A 23,008-nucleotide genomic window follows, 5' to 3' on the forward strand; every position below is an offset into this window, starting at 1 on the left:
TTTGCTATCCAAAAATCCAGGAGAGGAGGTAGAGAGAGGATTACAGAAAAAACAAGACTCACTGCACACCGACAGTCATGACACGTGGACGAGTGGAGGGCAGGGGGTCTACCTACGCATCTTTTTACCTCTCAGGTGTTTACAATGTTCCAGAGAAAGGACTCGTACGTAGGGTTATTTTTTTTTTTTTTTTTTAAGTCTTGCCTCTTCTGTGTTGACAGCTTAAGTCTAAATTAGCTGAAAAATAATATGCTCATAAAACATCATTCCCCCACCATTCCAGATAATGGGGCTTTTATACACATTCACACACACACAAGTCACAATGGAGAACTATTTAGTCAAAAAATTTAATTGTTTCTGGTTATTACCCATTCCTTTAATATAAAGTAGTAGTTGGTTTCGAACCTTCTTAAGATTTATCATATGAGGGGGCGCCGAGGTGGCTCAGTCAGTTAAGCATCCAACTTTGGCTCAGGTCATGATCTCACGGCTCGTGAGTTCGAGCCCCGCGTCAGGGTCTGTGCTGACAACTCAGAGCCTGGAGCCTGCTTCGGATTCTGTGTCTCCCTCTCTCTCTGCCCCTTTCCTGCTCACTCTGTCTCTCAAAAATGAATAAATGTTAAAAAAATAATAGTAAAAATCAAAGATTTATCATGTATAGGGAAAAAGTCAAACCTTTCTTAGAATGTTTTATACTATAAATTCAAATTCCCTATGTACACAGTTCTTCATTATAACACAGAAAACCTAAAATGTAGATGTAATTTCCTATCTGCCTACACTTGTGTTACAAAAAGGCTACCATCTAGCTACAAAATTGACATTGGAAGTTACTTATCAGAAAAAAGTTCTTCATAAATATATAAAAATACAGAGTTTATATTTTATTTATAAGGCAAGTTGAATGCATTATTTATGAGCTTTTCAGAAACATCAAGGTCATACATAAGAGGGATCGAAACTTTGGTAAATAGCCAACGTGCCTACAAGTGCATAAAGAAAAGTAATTCTATGTCCCTAGATGGTGACATGAGAAACCAACAGGTAAAACATTTCAAGGAGAGAGCACTGACATTAATACTGGGGGGGGCAGGGGGTGAAATGCTGACCTGCCAAGGCCCAGACAGACCTCCCTGTGACCACAGGTATTTAACACAGGAGATGAACACAGAACATTCCCTCATCACATGAGTGGGAACTAGAACCAGGTGTTCAGCCCACCTCCTAGGGCTTCTCTTTCATTGAATCACACTGGTCACTTACATGCTGAAATACATTAGTTACTTACAAATTACTTTCCCTTACAGTAAGGGCATTATACTGTCAGATTATTTTGTTAATCGTGTGCATAATTTTAGATCGGAATGGTAAAGGGGCATCCGAAAGCAGTTGGTCATAAACCAGTGATTCTCAACTGGAGGTGACTCTGCTCCCCAGAGGGCATCTGGCGAGGTGGGAACCGTTTCTGGGCCTCACAGCATGGGGGAGGGGTCCCGGCACCCACTGGGCAGAGGCCACAGATGCTGCTACACACCCTAGGGCATACAGGGGGGCCCTGCACAACAAAGAAGTATCCAGCCCGGAGGTCAAAAGTGACAAAGGCGAGCGATCTGCCATCAACTCACAAAGCGGAGTGCCAGTCTAGACAACAGGTAAACAGTCCCTACTGTGCAGAGGCCCGTCCAGATCGACAGCGGGTCCCCAAAGCTCCGCGGGCATCCTCTCCGTGCTGCACCGACCCTTACCGACACTCTCCATGTCACAGCAGAATGAAGTTTGATGGAAATACTGCACACGTGCAGGCAAGACCCAGCCATCCTACCAAAACTATGCAAACACCGCGTATAAAATATCCATGGGATGGGGTGCTCGGTGGCTCAGTCGGCTAACCGTCCGACTTCAGCTCAGGTCACGATCTCATGGTTCAGGGGTTCAAGCCCCATGTCGGGCTCTGTGCTGACGGCTCGGAGCCTGGAGCCTGCTTCAGATTCTGGGTCTCTCTGTCTGCCCCCTCCTCCATTCATGCTCTGTCCCTGTCTCAAACATAAATAAAAACATTTTTAAAAAATTAAAATATCCATGGGTATTTTTCAAAGTTTAAAAAACGCCTTTTAATGCAAGAAGACAGCGCATAAAGGAAATAATTTCATTTCTTGTCCCAAATTCAACCAGGTCACTCAGTAATAATCAAACAAAAAGGCTTTCCCTTTCTTAATCACCACACAAGAAATACTCTGGTGATGAGAATAAAGAGAAGGTTTCATCCACAAGTGTCTTGTGCACAACCTTTAAGGCTGTTGAAAGAGTGGACGTGGTCCACAGGCAGGTGACGTTTCCACCTGTACAGGTGATGCCCTCCCAACACCATCACTTGCTCTCCTTTGATCACTTTGCCAAACTAATTCAGACTGATGGCAACAAAGTTTCACACCCGAAAACATACCTAGACTTGCTGGAGTAATGCCTTCATATGAAAAGCTCTTGATGAACAATAAAGAGACAAACATGACCTAATGGTTAAAGGATACAGATAGATCGTTTGCAAAAGCCGAACAGAAACCAAAGAAATGCAAATCTGAACAAGACTCCTGCTCACCAGCCAACTTTTGGGGGATTTTTTTTTAAGACACCACTACTTAGTGCTGGCGTGCTCAGGCACTGCTGGTGGGAGCACAAAAGACTATAATCTTAAAGGATGGCATAATTAACATTTTTTGTTTTCCATATTTTATGAGGCTTTAACATCATGGAGCCCCGCTGCCAGGAAGGGACTGCCCCTCCCAGGGCTGGCTAATTCCTCTAGGTAATAATGCACCTATGAACATGCCTACCGCATGCAAACCAACTAATCCCAAGTCTACACTACAACTACCTCACTGATCTAACTCTTACACACCAAGCCCGTACTTCCCCCTGCCCTAAACCCCATGCATGGCCAGGTATCAGAAAACCAGAGACAACCCCCATAGACCAGAGCACTCTGACATCGTTCAAACCATACAATCCTAACCTTGTTCAATCTTGCCTACTCTGTCCCACCTGTTCCCTTCCACGGAGACAATGAAGGCTATAGGCCATGCTTTCCCCGTGCTCCTTCTGCCTATGTGACCTGGCCTTTTTCCATGGGACCCTGCAAGACACAGCATGCCTCCCTCTTGGCGACCGTAAGTAATAAACTCTTCTTTCAAAGGCAGTTGTCTCTGTATCTGTCACCTTACTGTACCTGATTAAAACAAATCAAGGGTCTATTTCAAGACAGGTGATTATGTGGTAGTCAACAACAAGTCTTAAAAGCTGGGTACGCCTGGGTGGCTCAGTCAGTTAAGCGTCTGACTTTGGCTCAGATCATGATCTCACGGTTCATGGGTTTGAGCCCCACATCGGGCTCTGTGCTGACAGCTCGGAACCTGGAGCCTGCTTCAGATTCTGTGTCTCCATCCCCCTCTCTGCCCCTCTCTGGCTCACACTCTGTTTCTATCTCAACACTAAACAAACATTTAAAAAAAGTCTTAAAAGTCTGTATATTCTTTAATCAAGCAATGTCACTAACAAGAATTTATCCTAAAAGAGTAATCATAGATACTAATTGCAACAATGTTGACTGTCTAACAACAGAAAAATGACCAAAAAGATTACAAAGGAGCTTTACAATTTCAAGATGAAACCTCACAGAAAACAAAACAAATTCTATCAAATCTATAGGGAATAAATATTTCCTACATTATTTAAACTTTCTTCAGTATAGTAAAAGACACAATATTTCCCAGCTTATTTTACCAGGCTTGGATAATCAAGACACCAAAACCTAAGGTAGTTCCAAAATGGAAACACAGGCCAACTGCACTTACGAATATAATTGCAAAACAATTAAAACGTTAGCAAATCGAATCTAGATGCATACTAGTTAGAACAACCCACTTGAGTTTATCCCAAGTATACAAAAATTGGTCCAACATTAAGAAATACAGTATTATGAAACAGATCAAAAAGGCCTGAAACAAAAACGTCCGACATAAGGATGATCCATGAGCCTTAAGGAGAGGATCCAACCAACATGATAAAGGAAATACTAAAAGACCTAAAGGAATAAATACTCCCAAGGGGTAATCAGAACTGAATCTGCGGGGGCACCTGGGTGGCTCAGACAACTGAGCGTCTGACTCTTGATTTCGGCTCAGGTCATGATCTCCCAGTTGGCAGGATCCAGCCTCACAGCGAGCTCTGCACTATCAGCACAGAGTCTGCTTGGGATTCTCTCTTCCTCTCTGCCCCTCCCCTGCTTGCTTGCATGCTCTCTCTCTCCCTCTCAAAATAAACAAGCAGGTTCACATGGGAGGAAAGGAAAAGAAGAAACCTGGACCATCGCCATCCTCGAGCAGTTGAACCTGCCCTGGACTGCGTTCTTTACCTCTGAACTTGCTCCACACGCACACAAACACACAAACACAAACTGAATCCTTTACCTGTGTAAGCCACTAGAGACTGGATTTCCAATTGCTCTGACAGAAGTATTCCTAACACATAAGAATACATCAAAATGGGGGCGCCTGGGTGGCTCAGTCGGTTAAGCGTCCGACTTCAGCCAGGTCGCGATCTCGCGGTCCGTGAGTTCGAGCCCCGCGTCGGGCTCTGTGCTGACGGCTCGGAGCCTGGAGCCTGTTTCAGATTCTGTGTCTCCCTCTCTCTCTGACCCTCCCCCGTTCATGCTCTGTCTCTCTGTCTCAAAAATAAATAAACGTTAAAAAAAAAAATTAAAAAAAAAAGAATACATCAAAATGTATATGTATCAAAAGTACATATTTTAAAAATACAAATTTTATATGTACACAACCTTTGAAACAACTACAGATTTACTGAGGGAAATATCTGCACAAACGTTTAGAAACGTATGTGTCAGGAAGTTTACTACAGTGCTATCTGTAATAGAAAAAAATTGAAAACTTAAATATTCATGGAGAATATTACACATATTAGGGAATCCATACAATGTAATACTACACAGTCATTAAAAATAACACCATTTAGGGGCGCCTGGGTGGCGCAGTCGGTTAGGCGTCCGACTTCAGCCAGGTCACGATCTCGCGGTCGTGAGTTTGAGCCCCGCGTCGGGCTCTGGGCTGATGGCTCAGAGCCTGGAGCCTGTTTCCGATTCTGTGTCTCCCTCTCTCTCTGCCCCTCCCCGGTTCATGCTCTGTCTCTCTCTGTCCCAAAAATAAATAAACGTTAAAAAAAAAAAAATTTTTTTAAATAAAATAAAATAAAAAAGAAAGAAAAGTATAGCTACAGCAATTGTTATTATATGGTATTACACCGGAATAGATAGATTAATAGAACAAAATACCATCCAGAAATGGACTCAAGTAAACAGTGGCATTTCAAAATCAATGGAGAGAAATGGATTAATCACCACATGGTACAAGACGTTCTGGTTAGCCATTTGAAAATAAACTGTAGGAGCTGGATTCCTATCCCAGTCCTTACATCAAAATAAATCCCAGGGTGACCAAATACTTAAAAGCAAATACTAGACCACAAAGAGGTAGAAGTAAATCCAGAAGCTATAAAGGAAAAAACTTTTAATTCACATAAAAATTAAAATACTTCCATTTGCCAAAACATCTCAAAATTAAAAAACAAACTGGGGGAGGGGCGTCTGGGTGGCTCAGTCAGTTGAACGTCCGACTTCAGCTCAGGTCATGATCTCCCAGCTTGTGAGTTCGAGCCCCGTGTCAGGCTCTGTGCTGACAGCTCGGAGCCTGGGGCCTGCTTCGGATTCTGTGTCTCCCCCTCTCTCTGCCCCTCCCCCACTTGTGCTCTGTCTCTCTCTCTCTCAAGAATAAGCATTAAAAAATTTTTTGGGGGGCGCCTGGGTGGCGCAGTCGGTTAAGCGTCCGATTTCAGCCAGGTCACGATCTCGCGGTCCGTGAGTTCGAGCCCCGCGTCGGGCTCTGGGCTGATGGCTTAGAGCCTGGAGCCTGTTTCCGATTCTGTGTCTCCCTCTCTCTCTGCCCCTCCCCCGTTCATGCTCTGTCTCTCTCTGTCCCAAAAAAAATAAATAAACGTTGAAAAAAAAAATTTTTTTTTTTTAATTTTTTTTGAATTTAAAAAAACTGGGGGAAATTTCTGCTGCACCTGCTACACACGGGACAAAGAAGTCAACTCCCCCCTATGCAAAGAACTTAATTTGTTAAATTAAGGAGCTAGACATTCTCTCTCATGCCCTGACGGGGAGCCTGTAAACTGTCGAACCTTTCTGAAAGAGAATTTGGATTTGTCATTACATTTTTAAATGTGCACATTCTCTGACTCAGTAATTCCAGTTCGAGGAATTTATACCACAAAAAACACTCACATGAGTGTGCAAAAACAGGTACAAGGATATTCACTGCAGCATTACTGTAATGGCACAAGTATTTCTCAATGGGAACTTAATTTAAAAAATCATAATGCATCTATATTGTGTAACCACAAAAATTAATACCTATTTCAAAATCGATGACATAATCTATATCAAAAACAAAGTGAAGCTTGAGAATGGCATAGGCAGCACGATTACACTTTTAAATCATCAGAATGAGTACAATTTTTACAAACTGGGAAAGACATATACCAGGCCTTTAACAGTGCTTATCTGAGGGATGAGCTTATATGGACTTTTCCTCTCATGTTAGATATTACGAATTATTTTACCACGAACATTTATTATTTCCAATGCAAAAATTTCTTCTTCCTATTTTTATTTTAGAGAGAGCATGCAAGCAGGGGAGGGGCAGAGGAGGAGAAAGAGAATCTCAAGCAGGCTTCACGCTCAGTGCAGAGCCCAACGCAGGGCTTGATCCCAGGACCCTGGGGATCACGACCTGAGCCAAAATCAAGAGTCAGGTGCTCAACCGACTGAGCCACCCAGGTGCCACCGCCAAGTCTTTAATTAAGGAATTTAGGGCGCCTGGGTGGTTCAGGCGATTGAGCACCCGACTGTTGATATTTGGCTCGGGTCATGAGCTCACAGTCATGAGATCAGGCCCCTGCGGGGCTCCCCACTGGGGGAATCTGTTTAAGATTCTCTCTCCCCATCTCTCTCTCTCCTTCTGCCTCTCCCACCTTCAAAAAAATAAAAATTTTTAAAAAAGGGGACTCTCTCTTTGAAAAAAAGAAAAAAGAAATTTAAGAACACATAGCATGAAAGAATAGACAAATGTAGCAATGGAACAAACAGCACGAGAAACAGAGCCACACAAATACCGTCAACTGATCTGTGACAAAGAAGGAAAGACAGTTCAACAGAGAGGACAGTCTTTTCAACAAATAGCACTGGAACAGCTGGATAGCCACATCGAAAAAAAAAAAGAATCATCTAGATAGAGACCTTACAACCTTCACAAAAATTAACTCAAAATGAGTCACAGACCTAAATGTAAAATGCACAACTATAAAACTCCTAGAGCAAAACCACAGGAGAAAACCTAGATGACCTTGGGTACAGCAATGACTTTTCAGATTCAACACCAAAGGTACAATCCATGAAAGAAATAATTGATAAGCTGGACTTCATTAATATTAAAAACTTCTGCTCTGCAAGAGACACTGTCAAGGAAGTGAGAACAAGCCACAGACTCAGAGAAAATACTTGCAAGAGACACATCTGATAAATGACTGTTATCCAAAATATAAAAAGAAATCTTGAAACTCCACAGTTAAGAAAATGAACCACCTGGGGCGCCTGGGTGGCGCAGTCGGCTAAGCGTCCGACTTCAGCCAGGTCACGATCTCGCGGTCCGTGAGTTCGAGCCCCGCGTCGGGCTCTGGGCTGATGGCTCAGAGCCTAGAGCCTGTTTCCGATTCTGTGTCTCCCTCTCTCTCTGCCCCTCCCCCGTTCATGCTCTGTCTCTCTCTGTCCCAAAAATAAATAAACGGAGAAAAAAAAAAATTTAAAAAAAAAAAAAAAGAAAAAGAAAATGAACCACCTGATTAAAAGATGGGCCAAAATTCGCCTGGGTGGCTCAGTTGGTTAAGCATCCAACTTCGGCTCAGGTCGTGATCTCACGGTTATGGGTTCAAGCCCCGCGTCGAGCTCTGTGCTGACAGCTCAGAGCCTGGAGCCTGCTTCGGATTCTGTGTCTCCCTCTCTCTCTGCCCCTCCCCCCACTCATGCTCTCTCTCTCTCTCTCTCTCTCTCTCTCTCAAAGGTGAATAAATGTTAAAAAAAATAAAAATTAAAAATAAGTAAAATTCTGAACAGACACCTCACAAACGATAGAGCGATGGCAAATAAGCATATGAAAAGACGCTCAACATCATATCACCTGTCATTAGAAAACTGCAAATTAACACGAGACACCACCGCACACCTACTAGAATGGATAAAACCCCAAGCACAGACAACACCAAACGCTGCTGAGTGTGTAAAGCAATAGGAACTCTCACGCATTCCTACTCTTCCCATACGGCCCAGCAACTGCACTCCTTGGTTTCACCCAAATGAGCTGAAAACTACATCCACACAGAAATCTGCATTACGCAGCTCTACTCATGATCGCCCAGATTTGGAAGCAACCACGACGTCCTTCCACAGTGAAGGGATAAACTGGAACATCCACACGGCGCAACAGTAATCGGTGCTGAAAAGCCACAAAAAGACATGGAGGCACCTTAAATGCATGCTGCTATGTGAAAAGAGCCAATGTGGAGGATTCCAATTACATGACATTCTTGAGAAGGCAAAAGTATGGAAACAGTGAAAAAAAAGATCAGTGGTTGCCAAGGATTTAGGGGGAAAGAGGCACGAACAGGTGGGACACGGGATTCTTAGGGCAGCAAAAACGCGTACTGTACACAACAGCCAATGGATACAGCTCATCGTACATGTGTCCAAACTCACAGGATGCACAACACCAAGAGCGACCCCTGATATAAATGACAGACTCTGGGTGAAAACCATGTGCAGGTTCACCGACTGCAACAAACGTACCACACGGAGGTGGAATGTTGGTGGTGGGGCGTCTGGCGGGGTACAGGGTATAAGGAACGGTTCTTTCTGCTCAACTTTGCTGCAAACCTGACACTTCTCCAAAGGGGCACCTGGATGGCTCAGTCGGTACAGCATGTGGCTCTCGATCTCGGGATTACACAATCCAGCCCCATGTTGGGTGTAGCGATTACTTAAAAATAAAATCTTACGGGCACCCGGGTGGCTCAGTTGGCTGAGCATCTGACTCTTGATTGCAGCTCAGGTCATGACCAGGGTGGTAGGATTGAGTCCCGCATCAGGCTCTGCCCTGAGCATGGAGTCTGCTTCAGATTCATTCTCTTTCTCTCTTTCTCTCTTTCTCTCTCTCTCTCTCTCTCTCTCTCTCCCCCCTCCCCAGCTCATTCTCTCTAAATTTAAAAATAAACAAGAAGCTCCACTATGTGTTGTCAAAATGCTGTAAATGAATAAAAGCTCCATTATTGTAATAGCACATTGTCCTTTGACTTTCCTTCAACGAAAACCTATAGCTCATGTGTATTCTATGACAAACAGTGTGCTGGGGACAGCACCATCAGCCAGACAAAATGCCGTTTCCACATGGAGTCTGTATTCACCACCAGACTTCCAGTCCATAATGAAAGGAGCATTTCTATTTTGTTGTAATATTCGTAACACCATGCCTGCCATGCATTAAGCAGAACCAGTAAAATATTTATTTAAAGACCGAAAGTTAAGGAAAATGGAATGATACTGGGAAAGTCTCATGCCTTTTACCTATAATCAAGTTACATCAATTATAGGATTCTGCTCAGGCAACATCATGAGGCATATAAACAGAATTCATTCTGCGTAAACAGAAGCAGTAACCAGAAGACAGCCCCACTCGCCCCCTAAATTCCAGTGCCGGCTCTGCTACGAGGCAGGTCACGTCCCTCTCTTTAGTCCTCACTTCCTGGTCTGTAACATTAGGGAAGACAACTAGCCGTTAGGACTCCTCTCAGGAAGACGGCTCTGTATCTACTACTCCCTACGGGCAAAACACATCCAGAGAACACCAGGCGCCACCACAACTCATTACCAACGGACATCTGTCACAAAGATCAACAAAAGAATGTCAGGCATTACAAATGCATCAAAAAGAATAAAATACCTAAGGGCACCCGGGTAGCTCAGTCAGTTTGGCTCAGGTCATGATCTCGCGGTTCATGGGTTCAAGCCCTGCGTCAGGCTCTGTGCTGACAGCTCAGAGCCTCTGATTCTGTGTCTCCCTCTCTCTCTCCCCCTCCCCCACTCATGCTCTGTCTCTCTGTGTCTCAGAAATAAACATTAAAAAAATTTTTAATAGGTAAATAAATACTTTAAAAATTTTTTAAATAAGATACCTGGGAATAAACTTAATGAAAGAGGTGAAAGACCCCTATAAACTATAAAACACCGATGAAAGAAATTGAGGATGACATAAACAAATGGAAAGACATTCATGCTCACAGACTGGATGAATACCCTTAAAACGTCCATACTTCCTAAAGCAATCTACAGATTCAATGCAATGCCTATCAAAATACCAACAGCATTTTTCACAGAACTAGAATAATGCTGAAATTTGTATGGAATCACAAAAGACCCCAAACAGCCCAAGCAATCTTGAGGAAGAAACGCAAAGCTAGAGGCATCACAATCCCTACTTCAAGCTATACGACAAAGCTCTAGCATCAAAACAGTATGGTCCTGGCACAGAAACAGACACACAGGTCAAGGGAATAGAGAGCCCAGAAATAAACCCATGTTTGTATGGTCAATTAATCTATGAAAGAAGAGGCAAGAATATACAATGGGGAAAAGACAGTCTCTTCAATAAACGGTGTTGGGAAAACTGGACACCTACACACGAAAGAATGAAACTGGACCATTTTCTTACACCATACACAAAAATAAACTCAAAACGGATTAAAGACTTAAATGTGAGACCTGAAGTCATAAAAATCCTGGAAGAGACTACAAGCAGTAATTTCCCTGACATCAGACACAGCAACATTTTTCTAGATGTGTCTCCGGAACCATGGGAAACAAAAGCAAAAACCATTAGGAGTACATCAAAATAAAAAGCTTTTGCACAGCAAAGGAAACCAACAAAACAAAAAGGCAACCTAGTGAACGGGAGGAGATACTTGCAAATGATATATCCAATAAGGGTTACTATCTAAAATACATAAAGAACTTCTACAACTTACCACCAAAAGAACAAACAATTCAATTAAAAAATGGGCAGAGGGGCACCTGGGTGGCTCTGTTGGTTAAGCATCCAACACTTGATTTTGGCTCAGGTCATGATCTCACGGTTCGTGAGACAGGGCCCCATGTCAGGCTCCACGCTGTCAGTGTGGAGCCTGCTTTGGATTCTCTCTCTCCCCCTCTCTCTGCTCCTCGTCGACTCTCTCTCCCTCGAAATAAACTTACAAAAAGGGGGAAAAAAGGGAGGGGGGGCAGAAGACCTGAATAGACATTTCTCCAAAGAAGACATCCAGATGGCCAAGAGACACATGAAAAGATGTTCAACATCACTAATATTAGGGAATGCAAATCAAAACCAAACGAGCTATCACCTTACACCTGCCAGAATGGCTAGAATCAAAAAGACAAGAAATAACAAGTGTTGACAACAATGTAGAGAAAAAAGAACCTTATGCACTGTCGGTGGGAATGCAAACTGGTGCAGCCGCTCTGGAAAACAGTATGGAGGATCCTCAAATAATTAAAAATAGAAATACCGTATCATCCAGTAATCCCTGTACTGGCTATACACCCTAAGAGAACAAAAACACTAATTCAAAAGCATATGTGTACCCCTATGCTTCCTGCAGCATTATTTACAATACCTAAAATATGGAAGCAGCCCAAGTGTGTTCACTGACAGATGGACAGATAAAGATGTAGCACATATGCGTGTGTATACACACACACACACAAAATGGAATTTCATGGAGCCATAAAAAAGAACGGGCTCTTGCCATTTGTGACAACATGGATGGACCCAGAAAGTATTATGCTGAGTGAAATAAGTCAGAGAAAAACAAATACGGTATGATTTCACTTATATGTAAAATCCTAAAAAACAAATGACTAAAGTAACAAAAAGCAGAGACCAACCCATGAATGAGAACTAATGGCTGCCAGATGGGCTGGGGCAAAATGGGTGGAGGGCAGAGGGAGGTCCAGGCTTCCAGGTATGGAATGAATAAGCCACGGGGACAAGAGTTTCCGCATGGGAACAGTCCGTGGTGCTGCAAAAGTGTCATGGGGTGACCGACGGGATCACTTGTGATCATAGCATCATGTACAGACTTACCAGATCCCCGTGCTGGACACCTGATCCAATGTAACAATGTGTACTAACCACACTTCCATTTTTTTTTTTTACAAAAAAATTCTGTAAAGACACCTGAAAGGCAACACAAGTTTAGGCTGATACAATTGGGGGGGGGGGGGGCGGCTCAGGTTATCTAATGAGGAAAAAGAACAAAGATACCTCCCTGCAGACCTCTTCCTGTGGGTGGTAGCAGCTTCGTCTCTGATCCAACAGAGAAGGACCTCCTACCGCTAGGCCCCTCCTCAGTTCACATCAGCGGCCCCCACCCCCGCCCACTCCCTCAGGAGATCAGAATCCTTGAGAGGAGAACTGTGGCTCTCGAATTCATTTCTGTAACCACCCCCGCACATTACCTGCCACAGCTGTATCACACAAATATGTTTACTCAATACTCCTCTGAAGACGAAACTCAACTTAATGATTATACCAAAAAAGCACATCAAATTTCACTGCATAAAGACCTAGTGTAAGATGTAGTCACAAGATTTTAGAAAGCAGAACCCTTAAGATCCAAAGGCAGTTCTGTCCACAGGGAGCCAGGTAAGACACACAAATTAAAGAATATCACACAATTCTGGACTAGTGTGTGTTGGGATGTTGGAGTATTAAGACAGTGGGGCTAACTCAGAGCTTCTGTGTTTTGGTGGATCAAGTACCTGCAAGTTTAGTAGTTGGGAGACTTATGAAGTTATAACAAACAAACAAATTTATGAATTAGTGAATAATGGATGTTAAAAAAAATTGGAAAAAAATAAAAGTAGATCCCTATGTCACATCAAAAATAAATTCCAGATGCAGGTGGCTTCCCCCGGCAAGCCAGAAGTGGATTTCCAGTAAGTCCTGCAGACGTGGCCTCCCAGAGGGCCAACAGAGTCTGGATCTGAGTTCTGGGAGTGGCCTCTTAAAGATTTATTCCTTCCCTGGGTGCTCTGCCTCAGCCTAGAGGCACTGACTGCTCCATACACCTGCTATTCCTATATTCTTTACAATTTTCTTTTTCTCTTAGGTAATCTCCTATTACTTAATGAATTCTCTATACTAAGCCTCATCACCCTCTTCCGAGATGAATGCCTCCCTTTACTGCCCATCTAGCAGCCTGAGACATTTTTTAAAACCTAAGTCGTATCACATCACTCGTCTGCTCCAAACTTTCAATGGTCCCCATCATGAAAACCAATCAATGCTTCTAGGGCCTACAAGATGTGCCTCCACCCCATGACCTCATGTCCTGGGCTCTCCTCTCCCCTCCTCCCCCACCCCCACGTTCCCCCATAATTTCATTCTGGCCACACCGACCTCCAGGCCCTTCCCCAGACATGCCAGACACACCCTTCCTCGAGGCATTGGCAAAAATTGATCCCTCTGTCTGGAACCCTCTTCCTCCAGACAGCCTCACAGCTGACACCTCTACCTCCTTCAAGTCTCTGCTCCAACATCATCTCCTCAATAAGGCTCTGGCCCCCCTATTTAAAACCCACCCATCCCCCTTCCTTTTACACTATTTTTTTTCTTCCACAGCATTTACCACCTGACCATCCATACTATTTGCTTACATTTGTTTAGTATCTGTCTCCCCACACTAAGACAGGGTCAGTTATGATCTGTGTTGCCCACTAATGCATTCCAAATACCCAGAACTGTGCCTGGCAAGTACCACACACTCATATTTGTGGAATATATAGTTTTATACTGGTCTGTGGGATTATCTAGTCAAGGGGCCTCTGATTCACTGCCAAGGAGCAGGGACTGGTTTGGTTTTGTTCACCACTGAATTTCCTAGAACCTAATGCAGAGCTCAGCAAAAACTAGGTACGCAAACATTTGTTAATTGAAGAATATCATCTTTTTTTTATCTATCAGAAGATACACATTTAAAATGACGGCGGCATTACCCAGGGCTGGTAAGAGTGTAAAGGAAATCCAATCTCTCATATTGCTGGCAGGCATGTAAATGATGCCTTTTTTGAGAGCCAGCTAGCAATAGCTATTAAAATTTAAACCACTCAGAGTTCTTATCCTTGAATTCAGTAATCTTACAGAAGTAAAACAGTACCTGAAAAACAGGTACAAGATTATCTACTGCAGCACCGTTTATAAAATAATGAAAAACTTGAAAGCTATCTACTTGTCCATCAGTAGAAAAACCGGCAAATAACTCATGCACAGTACACGCATGGGATGAAACACTCCTGAACAAGAGTGAAGCAGATCCAGAACACTGACCCCAGAAAGTAGTCTGTGAGCCAGTGAACTGACCAGAGGGCCCAGGCATCAGATGGGCTGGATTTGAATCCGCCCCCACCCCTCTCCCGGCCACATCCTAGCTATAGGTAACTCTAGGCACTTTTAACTTCTTTGTGCTTCAGTTTCCTCACCAATAAAATAGGAAAAACAGTAACATTATAGCAGCATAGCCACCTCCCTGGTAGGAAGATCTCCTGAGATAAAGCACTCCGTACTTAGAGCACAGGACACAGCCACAGAACCATCTACAAATACATTTTAAATACAGCTAACATTTATTAAGTGAGACAGACAAGTTGCAGACCTATATATGGACAGCCTGTCCACCTCAGTGGCAAATTTAGCATGTCTGTGTAACTACAGGAAAAAAGTCAAGAAGGAAAAACAATAGTGGTGACTTCTGGGAGATGGGAGGAGACCTAGTTTTTCTTAATACGCATACTTTTTTAATGGAGGAATTTTACAAGGCAGTGTTTTTAAATAAAAAATCAGGGCAAATGCATCTACAATGTAGTTTAACTTTGATTTTAAAATACTAAAATTTGAAAATGTGTACATTGTATATAGTCTTCGAATTCTCGAGATAAAATGGGATAATTAAATGTACATGAAATTTCTTTGGCTACTAAAATCACCTTGATTCTAAGTGAATAAACTAAGATGCACCAGCAAAAAAAAAAAAAACAAAATACCTTTTCAATAAATTTACAAGGAATTAAAAAGCTTTTAACAAGTTACATTTCATCCTATGAATTTACACATAAATCAGTTATTTTCTTCATCTACTGTATTCTCATGGAAACCAAAGATCTGTCAACAAATGAAAACAAACAGTATCAACCAAAAGACAGCTGTTTCTAAAATGAGACGGGCAAGATTAAAGTAAAAAACTAAACAGTGATCTTTTACTGGCAATTCAACACAGAAGAATTCTGCATGTATTTTTAAAACTCAGCAGGGCTAAGACATTCGAGTGTGCCGAAAGCTAACGTGTTAAGAAGTGACCTATATTAAGTTTGGCCAAAGAGAAAAATTAAATCCCCAAGATGAACTTCTAAGAAGACGCTGACCCAAAGCACTCGAAAATACTGAATTCTCTCTCCTTCTGCACACAGTGGCTGTGGCTGCTCACTTACCACACTAATTGAAAATAAATATGGCAATCTACACAGACTAAATCCCATCCCAGAGTCACAGGATTTGAAAAACAGGGAATAAACCTGTACTAAGAATAGCAAGGATACAAGACTTCCTAGAGCTAATTTTTCCTACCCTCCTTCAAGTGCTTAGTCATTTCTGCCTATTTACAAGGAAGACCGTTTCCCATCTTTAAAAGAGGGAGAATTTTTATTCCAGGCGGTGGTGTCACCTGAGCTGCCCCAGACATTTATTTCCATGCAACTCCAGGGAAGGTTGCGGCCAGCTAAGCATACCTACCCCTCCAGATCAGAACCAGAAGCGACTGGAGCTCTCGGTATTCCGCCTCCGTCAGCAGTAACAAAGAGGGGTTTGTGGAAAAGCAGTTTTCCTCCCTGACACCAAATGCAAAAGGTGAGAAGTGCGGCCTGACCACATGGCAGCTTGCCTCCCGGGTGCGAGAGCCCACCAGAGATCCCTCCCTCTCTCCCACGGAAACGGAATGCACAGCAACTCCATAGGCAACTAACAAAACCTAACACCAAAGGCCAACAGGCTCCAGAGCACACTTCCAAGAGAGCAGCTAGCCTTAAAATCTGATAACATTGTTTCGGGCTCCCCGAAGGCAAGAACAAAGACTCCGTTTTCCACGAACCGGCTTTTTACAGAGACAACCCCAAGCAAAGGCAAAGCTTATTAAGCACCTACTGTGCGCCCAGCGCCACACGCCAGCATCACTGCTGACACGGAAACTGCTAGGCACACACGCCCACTGCAGGTACACACATGAAAGAACTTCCTCACCTAGACACTTGGCCAAGGGCCAAGCACACGGTCTCCAAACACAACTCCAGGCGGTAAAACCCGGGATGAGGTGATCGAGCTCTAAAGTCTTGAGCTCAGCCCACATCCCAGAAGATCAGTAAGGGCTCTGACAACCCAGCTTGGATGACCTAGGATGGGGGGGGGGGGGGGGGATCTCTCTCCTTCCAAGAGGGCAAGGGCTATGAAGACCCGTTTTCCCGACTCGCACATTCCAACACCACCGCCCTCATTATTCCCGAATGCCCCCGCAAGGATGCTGCTGGCCTGGCGCACACGCAGGTGGCCGTCTTCGCGGAGAAAGTGCAAAGGCACGCGTTAGCCTCTCTTGATGAGCAAGCCGAAGGTCAAAGAGGCTAAATGTGCGCAGACCCGTCGGGGAGGGGGGGGGTTGGGCTGGGGGGGGGTAAGGGGAAGAGGAGGGTCCGGGTCCTGCAGACCCCCAGGTCCCCGGCACTTACCATCAGGCCGCACCGCCCCTCCGGGAACGCCACCCGGCCCGCGGCGGGGGCGCGCGCGGGGAGGGCCCTGAGCCGGGCGTCCCGTCGGCTCCCGCAGCCCAGGCCCCGCCGGCCGCAGCCTCCCCGCCGCGCGGCCCACGTGCCGGGCCCTCCCCGCGCCCGCCGCCCCCGCGCGCGCGCCCCCGCCGCCCCCGCGCGCGCGCCCGCCTCGCCCCGCGGGGCCCCGGGCCCGCGCGCGCCCCCCGCCGCCCGAGTCCCCCCGCGCCGCGGGGCAGGCCGCGCCCGCCGCGCCGGCCATGGTGGGCGCCTCACCGTCGGGCTGAGGAGCCGGGCCCGGCTGCGCCATGGCCGGGCGGCGGCCTCGGGGAGCGGGGCGGGCGGGCGGCCGGCGTCCCGGGCTCCCGCGGGGCTCAGCTGGCGGAGGAGGCGTCGACCGAGCCGCCGCCGCCGCCGCCCAGGGAGGAACCGCTAAGGCTGGAGCCGCCGGCGCCGCCACAGCCGCGGGCAGAGACGGACCCGAGCGCCGACCTCCGCCTCCTCATCCTGACAGCGGGAAATAAGCAGTGCGCAGGCGCGGGAGGGACGGGCGGCACGTGACGTCGCCCGAGGGGAGGGGCGGGGCCTCGCGCAGAGGCGCTGGCGGCGCGGAGCCGGCGGGAGGAGGGAGGAGGGCTAGAGGGGCGCAGAAAGGATGGAGGGACCGAGGGGCCGTGGGGCTGTGGAGGGGAGGGGGGGGTGCTCGCAGTCCGCCGCCCCAGCACAGAGGAAAGGCCGAGCGAGGAGGCCGGGTGGCCAAGTGAGTGCAAATCCAGCTTCTACCCCTTGTAGCTGTGTGACCTTGGGCGAGTCACTTCACCTCCCTGAACCTCACAAGGGCTCATCTGGGTGACGGCCGAGGAAGGCTTCAATGAAGGAAAGTGTGAGGAACTGTTTCTGGCGTACTTGGCATTGAGCACCTGTGTGCCAGGTGACTTACAGGGACCAAGTACTGTGATAGATGATGGGGACACAGCCAAACTCAGCCCCCGTGCTCATCGGGACGGGAGAGGAGAGGTGATGTGCAGACAGTACCGCCCTTACACGCGACTGGAGAGCCTGCCCGAGGCCCTGTCTGGACACAGTCCTCCCACAGGGTGCAGAGAACATGCCCACCTTCCACATGTGCCCCCCCACTTCAGGACCAAGTTCTGGGAGCCTCTGACCTCAGAATCCCGCCCCCCCCAAATGGCTGGAGGCTGTGGCCTCTTCCCGGGTCCATCCTCTCCAGGGCAGAGACGGCAGCGTGTGTCCAAGTAGCTAAGCAGCAGCTGTATTTGTAGGAGGTGGCACACCAACTGGACATTTGAGGTGCAGTGTAGACAAAGGGGGCCAAGGGCCAACAGTCCAGCCCCGCCAGGGCTCCCCTTACCACTTCAGTGAAGTGCATGGATCTCAGGAGTTCTGGAATTCTGAATCCCTCGTCTTCCCCATCACCGAAGATGCGCATTTGTCAAGGTAGAATAGCATATACTAAGGTTAACAGGTGGAATGATGTGTAATTTTAAATAATTTTAGGTGGACGTGTAGCATCTGTTTGTACTTTTGTCCCAAATTCTGCTAGCATTAGGGGAGGACCTAAATACAGACTTGAGTTTTTTGAGCAGTTAATATCCTCAGATGGCTGGTGTGCCTTTGAGAGAGCAAGCAGGATCATTTCCCCTGCCCACTCCCCACAAATGTCTTCTGTCCAGGATAGGGCAGCCCAGTGCATCCTCTATCTTGTGATGACTAACACGAGGTAGGGGCCATAAAGATAGCAGATGCTGATGTCCTCTCTAGAGGGGACTCTTTCCAGGGAGTAAGAGGCATCTTTATTGCTATTGATAATCTGAGGCTTGAAGCCAGGCCCTCAAGATCAAGGTCACTCAGAAATGGTCAGGCTGCTGGTTTGGACACCCAGAGCTCCCCATGCCAAGCAAGTGTTTAAAAAGCAACTTTGCAATCAGTTGGGAGCACACAATCAGATAAGAGCAGATAAAAGGGATTTTACGTAAATCCCAAGACTCAGCAATTCCACCCATAGGTATATATTCTAGAGAAAACTAGTGTGCGCTCAAAGCCTTTATTAAGTGTAAAAGGCATGATTCCTCTATTCTGAAAGGAGCCAAGAGACAAGATGTAAACACATGAAATAATTACTTATCAATTACATTGCACATGTGCCCCAAGAGACACATACAAGAATATTCAAGGTGGCATAGCTTAATTTTTTTTTAATCTTTATTTTTGAGAGAGAGAGACAGAGACAGAGACAGAGACAGTGCAAGCAGAGGAGGAACAGAGAGAGAGGGAGACGCAGAATCCGAAGCAGGCTCCAGGCTCTGAGCTGTCAACACAGAGCCCAACTCAGGGCTCGAACTCAAACCCTGAGTTCATGGCCTGAGCTGAAATCGGACGTTTACCTGACTGTGCACCCAGGCGCCCATCAAAGTGGCATAGTTTATAATACAATAAACAACTAAATAACCCAAATGTTCACCAACAGTAGAATAAATAAATTTTAAAATATTCATACAGTGGAATACTCTACAGCAACAATAACGAACAAACTACCCTTACATATTCAGCATAGATGGATCTCAAATAGTTTTGAGGAAAAGCAAACTATCAAGCAATACAATACAGCATGATCCCATTTATATATAGTTCCCAAACAGGCAAAACTAAACATTATGCATACATAGTAAACTAAGCACAGGAAGAAAGCAAGTATCAGAGAAATCATAACAACGGTCCCTGAACCAGGGACGGAGGGTCATATAATGAAGAGCCCATGAAAGCTTGCCTTCTAAGGTGATGGCTACATGATATTTCTTAACTTGGGTCCATTTAAACTAATTACAAACATGAGACACAGATGTAGTTTAGGTGAGAAAGATTGCAGGATATTTGCTTAAAATACAAGCTTCAAGTGAGCAAATTTGATGCAACTGTTTTTGCGCTACACTAATAGAGTGACAGAGTGTAGATGATAGGAGGTGAAACCTGTCCCGCACTTTGCCCCGCTCGGGTCACATCCGCAGGGGTTGGCTGTGTTTGTTCTCGGCACCGCTTTTTTGCAGGGGGGACACTGGCCAGCTGGAGTGGGTGGAACTCCAGGGAACGAAGAATCTAAAAATGACCCTGTGCAAAGTTCATAGGGATATCAGAGACAGGTACTCGGGGGCGGGGGGGGGGGAGGGAGGGCGAGGGGGAGGGAGTGTGGGAACAAAGATGACCTGGGACATGAAGCTGTCCTTAAATCCCGGAGAACAGCGGGAACATGTGTGATGTGTGTCCAACGATTGCAGACTTCAACTCAACCCAAAGAGGAACTTTTTCTCCACAAGAGCGAACCAGGGAGAGAAGGGGCTACCTTTCGAGGAGTGAGCTCCCCGTCACAACAAGTATGCAGGTGGAGCTGGCTGGCAATTGGTCCGAGGTGCCCGACAAGGATTCCTGCCCCAGTTAGGGGATGAGATGAGGCCATCGTTACAGTCCTCTTGAGCCTTGGGATGCTATAATAACAACGACAACAGTAAGTTTGCTGCATTTTAAAGTTTACTAGGTGCTTTCCCATGTATTATGTCATTTTACTGCACAGCAACCCACAAGGTGGACAACAGGCACAGAGGAGATAAGCCAAACGTTCCCAGATAAAGTCCATTTCAAAATTCTATCCTGTGCAGACATGGCTATCAGACCAGCTAAGAGCACTCACTGGTGTTGGGGTTCTCTCTCTCCGCAACCCAGATTCTCAAGGGCAGGAAGGAACCAGGGAGTAAGGTCAAGGCACCATACTTCTCTGGCCTTTGATGAAGGTTATGGGGAAAGGACAGGGACCAAGGGGACTCCCCCAGGGGCGCTGTCTGTATCCAGACACCTGGAGACTTGGGGAGTCCCAACCTGGGTGCTGGCTTCCTCACTAAGAGCGCCCAGGAAGAGCTCACGGGCACCGTCAAGTCCTCAGCCACAATCCCCCCGCCTGGCCTCCCCGATTACCCCTTGGTCCAGCCGCCCGCCCAAGAGCAGCAACCTTCCCCTCCCGGGACCTGGAGTGGGATGATGGTGATGGGTAATCCTCCCTCCAATCCTGCCTCGCCCCATCCCTCTCCAGGGAGACAAGTGTACCTACCACGGAGAGCACCACAACCAAGGGGCGACCTCCCTCCTCACACTCTCACGAGACGCAAGCTGGCGTCCAGGGAAGAACTCCAGGCTTGGAATCAGAAGACACAGATTAGCTCTTGATCCCGAATGCACTACTTTGACCTCTTTGAGCCCCTGTTGACTTAGCTCAAAGGGGGAAAATACAGCAGCCTCGTGGTGCATCAGGATGGCTAAAGAGAGAAAGCAGCCAATGCCTCACGCGTTAGTTTCTCTGCAGACGTCTGCTTCCACCCCTCTGTCTCCCCCCTCCTTCCTTTTCCCTGGGTCAGAAGTTTCCATCCTGGTGATGAGGGATCCCTGGACCCTAGTAGTCGGTCAGTGAAGGTATTCCTAGAAATCCAGGGCAGAAATTTCCAATATTTTCAAAGTTTAACGGAACCATCCCACTCCACATAAGGCCCTAGAGGCTAAAATGTCAAGTTTCTCGGGGCGCCTGGGTGGGCTCAGTGGGTTAAGCATCCGACTTGGTTTTGGCTCAGGTCGTGAGCTCACGGTTTGTGGGTTTGAGCCCCACATCGGGCCCTGCAGTGGCTGTGCTGGGCCTGCTTGGGGTCCTCTCTCCCTCTCTCTCTGCCCCTTCCCAGCTTGTGCTTGCGCTCTCTCTCTCAAGATAAATAAATAGGGATGCCCGGGTGGCTCAGTCGGTTGAGCGTCCGACTTCGGCTCAGGTCGTGATCTCAAAGTTCATGAGTTCGAGCCCCGCGTCGGGCTCTGTGCTGACCGCTCGGAGCCTGGAGCATGCTTCGGATTCTGTGTCTCCCTCTCTCTGCCCCTTCCCCACTCATATTCTGTCTCTCTTCGTCTCTCAAAAAATGAATAAACATTAAAAAAATGTTTTTAATAAATACATTTAAAAGTTCAATTAATTAAGCGTCAAGTTTATTTGCATTGGACAGAAGTTATACCACATTGCTTATCTGATGCTGATTAGACATTCTTATTTCAGTTTTGTTTTACTTCTTCTTTTTTTGAATATTTATTTTTTGAGACAGCGAGTCAGTGTGAGTGGGGGAGAGTCAGAGAAGCCGAAGCAGGCTCCAGGCTCTGAGCTGTCAGCCCAGAACCCCATGCGGGGCTCGAACTTGTGGACCAGGAGATCACGACCTGAGCCAAAGCCGGACGCCTAACCCACCGAGCCACCCAGGCACCCCTCTTATTCCAGTTTTATATTAGCTGTTGATTAATGATCTAGAGGGATCCATTATTACTTAACATACATAGTTTGCCAGATAGACAAGCACCTGTAGATCTGATGGGTGCTCCTGACTCTTAGAATTCCCCGTTTATAATATCAACCCCACAGTGGCATGGCTGCCTGGAAAGAAAAGTAGCTGATGTTTACTAAGGCGTTCCATGGGCCAGGCACTGGGCAAAGTGCTTTACCCTCGTATTGGCTCATCTAATCTCCTTAAGAACCTTACAATGGGGACAGGAGGAGAGCAGAGGTGAGAAATATCGACAACTCATTTTATAGATGATGGGACCAAAGAAGTTAACCAATCCAAGGTCACAGAGCTAGTAAGTGATAGAGCTGGGAATGAGACCCGAGTTTGGGTCCAATGTCCACACGGGTAACTCCCATGTTACTCTGCCAACTAGCTACATGTCCCTTTCTCCCAGCGGGGGAAATTGTCAAGTCCCAGAAAAGAGGCACACGGTTATTTTCTTTCTTCTATTTTTTGTGTTCATTTTTGAGAGAGCGTGAGCGGGAGAGGGGCAGAGAGAGAGGGAGACACAGAATACAAAGCAGCCTCCAGGCTCCGGCTGTCACCACAGAGAGCCCGACGTGGGGCTCCAACTCGCAAACCCCGAGATCGT

General features: G+C 46.3%; 1 protein-coding gene and 1 long non-coding RNA gene across 3 annotated transcripts in view; both read right to left on the reverse strand.

The window, feature by feature from the left end:
- Positions 1-17,566, reverse strand: part of RABEP1 (rabaptin, RAB GTPase binding effector protein 1) — a 102,078-nt gene extending 84,512 nt beyond the window's left edge. Inside the window, exon 1 of one of the 2 annotated variants that reach the window (XM_045490039.1) lies at positions 17,315-17,566. In XM_045490039.1, the coding sequence (XP_045345995.1) occupies positions 17,315-17,348 (34 nt within the window). In that variant the 5' untranslated portion in view covers positions 17,349-17,566. The remainder of the gene's footprint in view (positions 1-17,314) is intronic. The other variant, XM_045490040.1, reaches the window with a different exon arrangement.
- Positions 17,567-19,526: 1,960 nt separating this feature from the next.
- Positions 19,527-21,244, reverse strand: LOC123604243. The gene is made up of 2 exons (XR_006715262.1): positions 21,156-21,244; positions 19,527-20,538 (listed from the first exon to the last, which is right to left on the reverse strand). It is a non-coding gene; the product is annotated as an uncharacterized LOC123604243 (long non-coding RNA).
- Positions 21,245-23,008: the final 1,764 nt, after the last annotated feature.

Source organism: Leopardus geoffroyi, chromosome E1 (assembly GCF_018350155.1).
Source record: "Leopardus geoffroyi isolate Oge1 chromosome E1, O.geoffroyi_Oge1_pat1.0, whole genome shotgun sequence".
Classification (NCBI taxonomy): Eukaryota; Metazoa; Chordata; class Mammalia; order Carnivora; family Felidae; genus Leopardus; species Leopardus geoffroyi.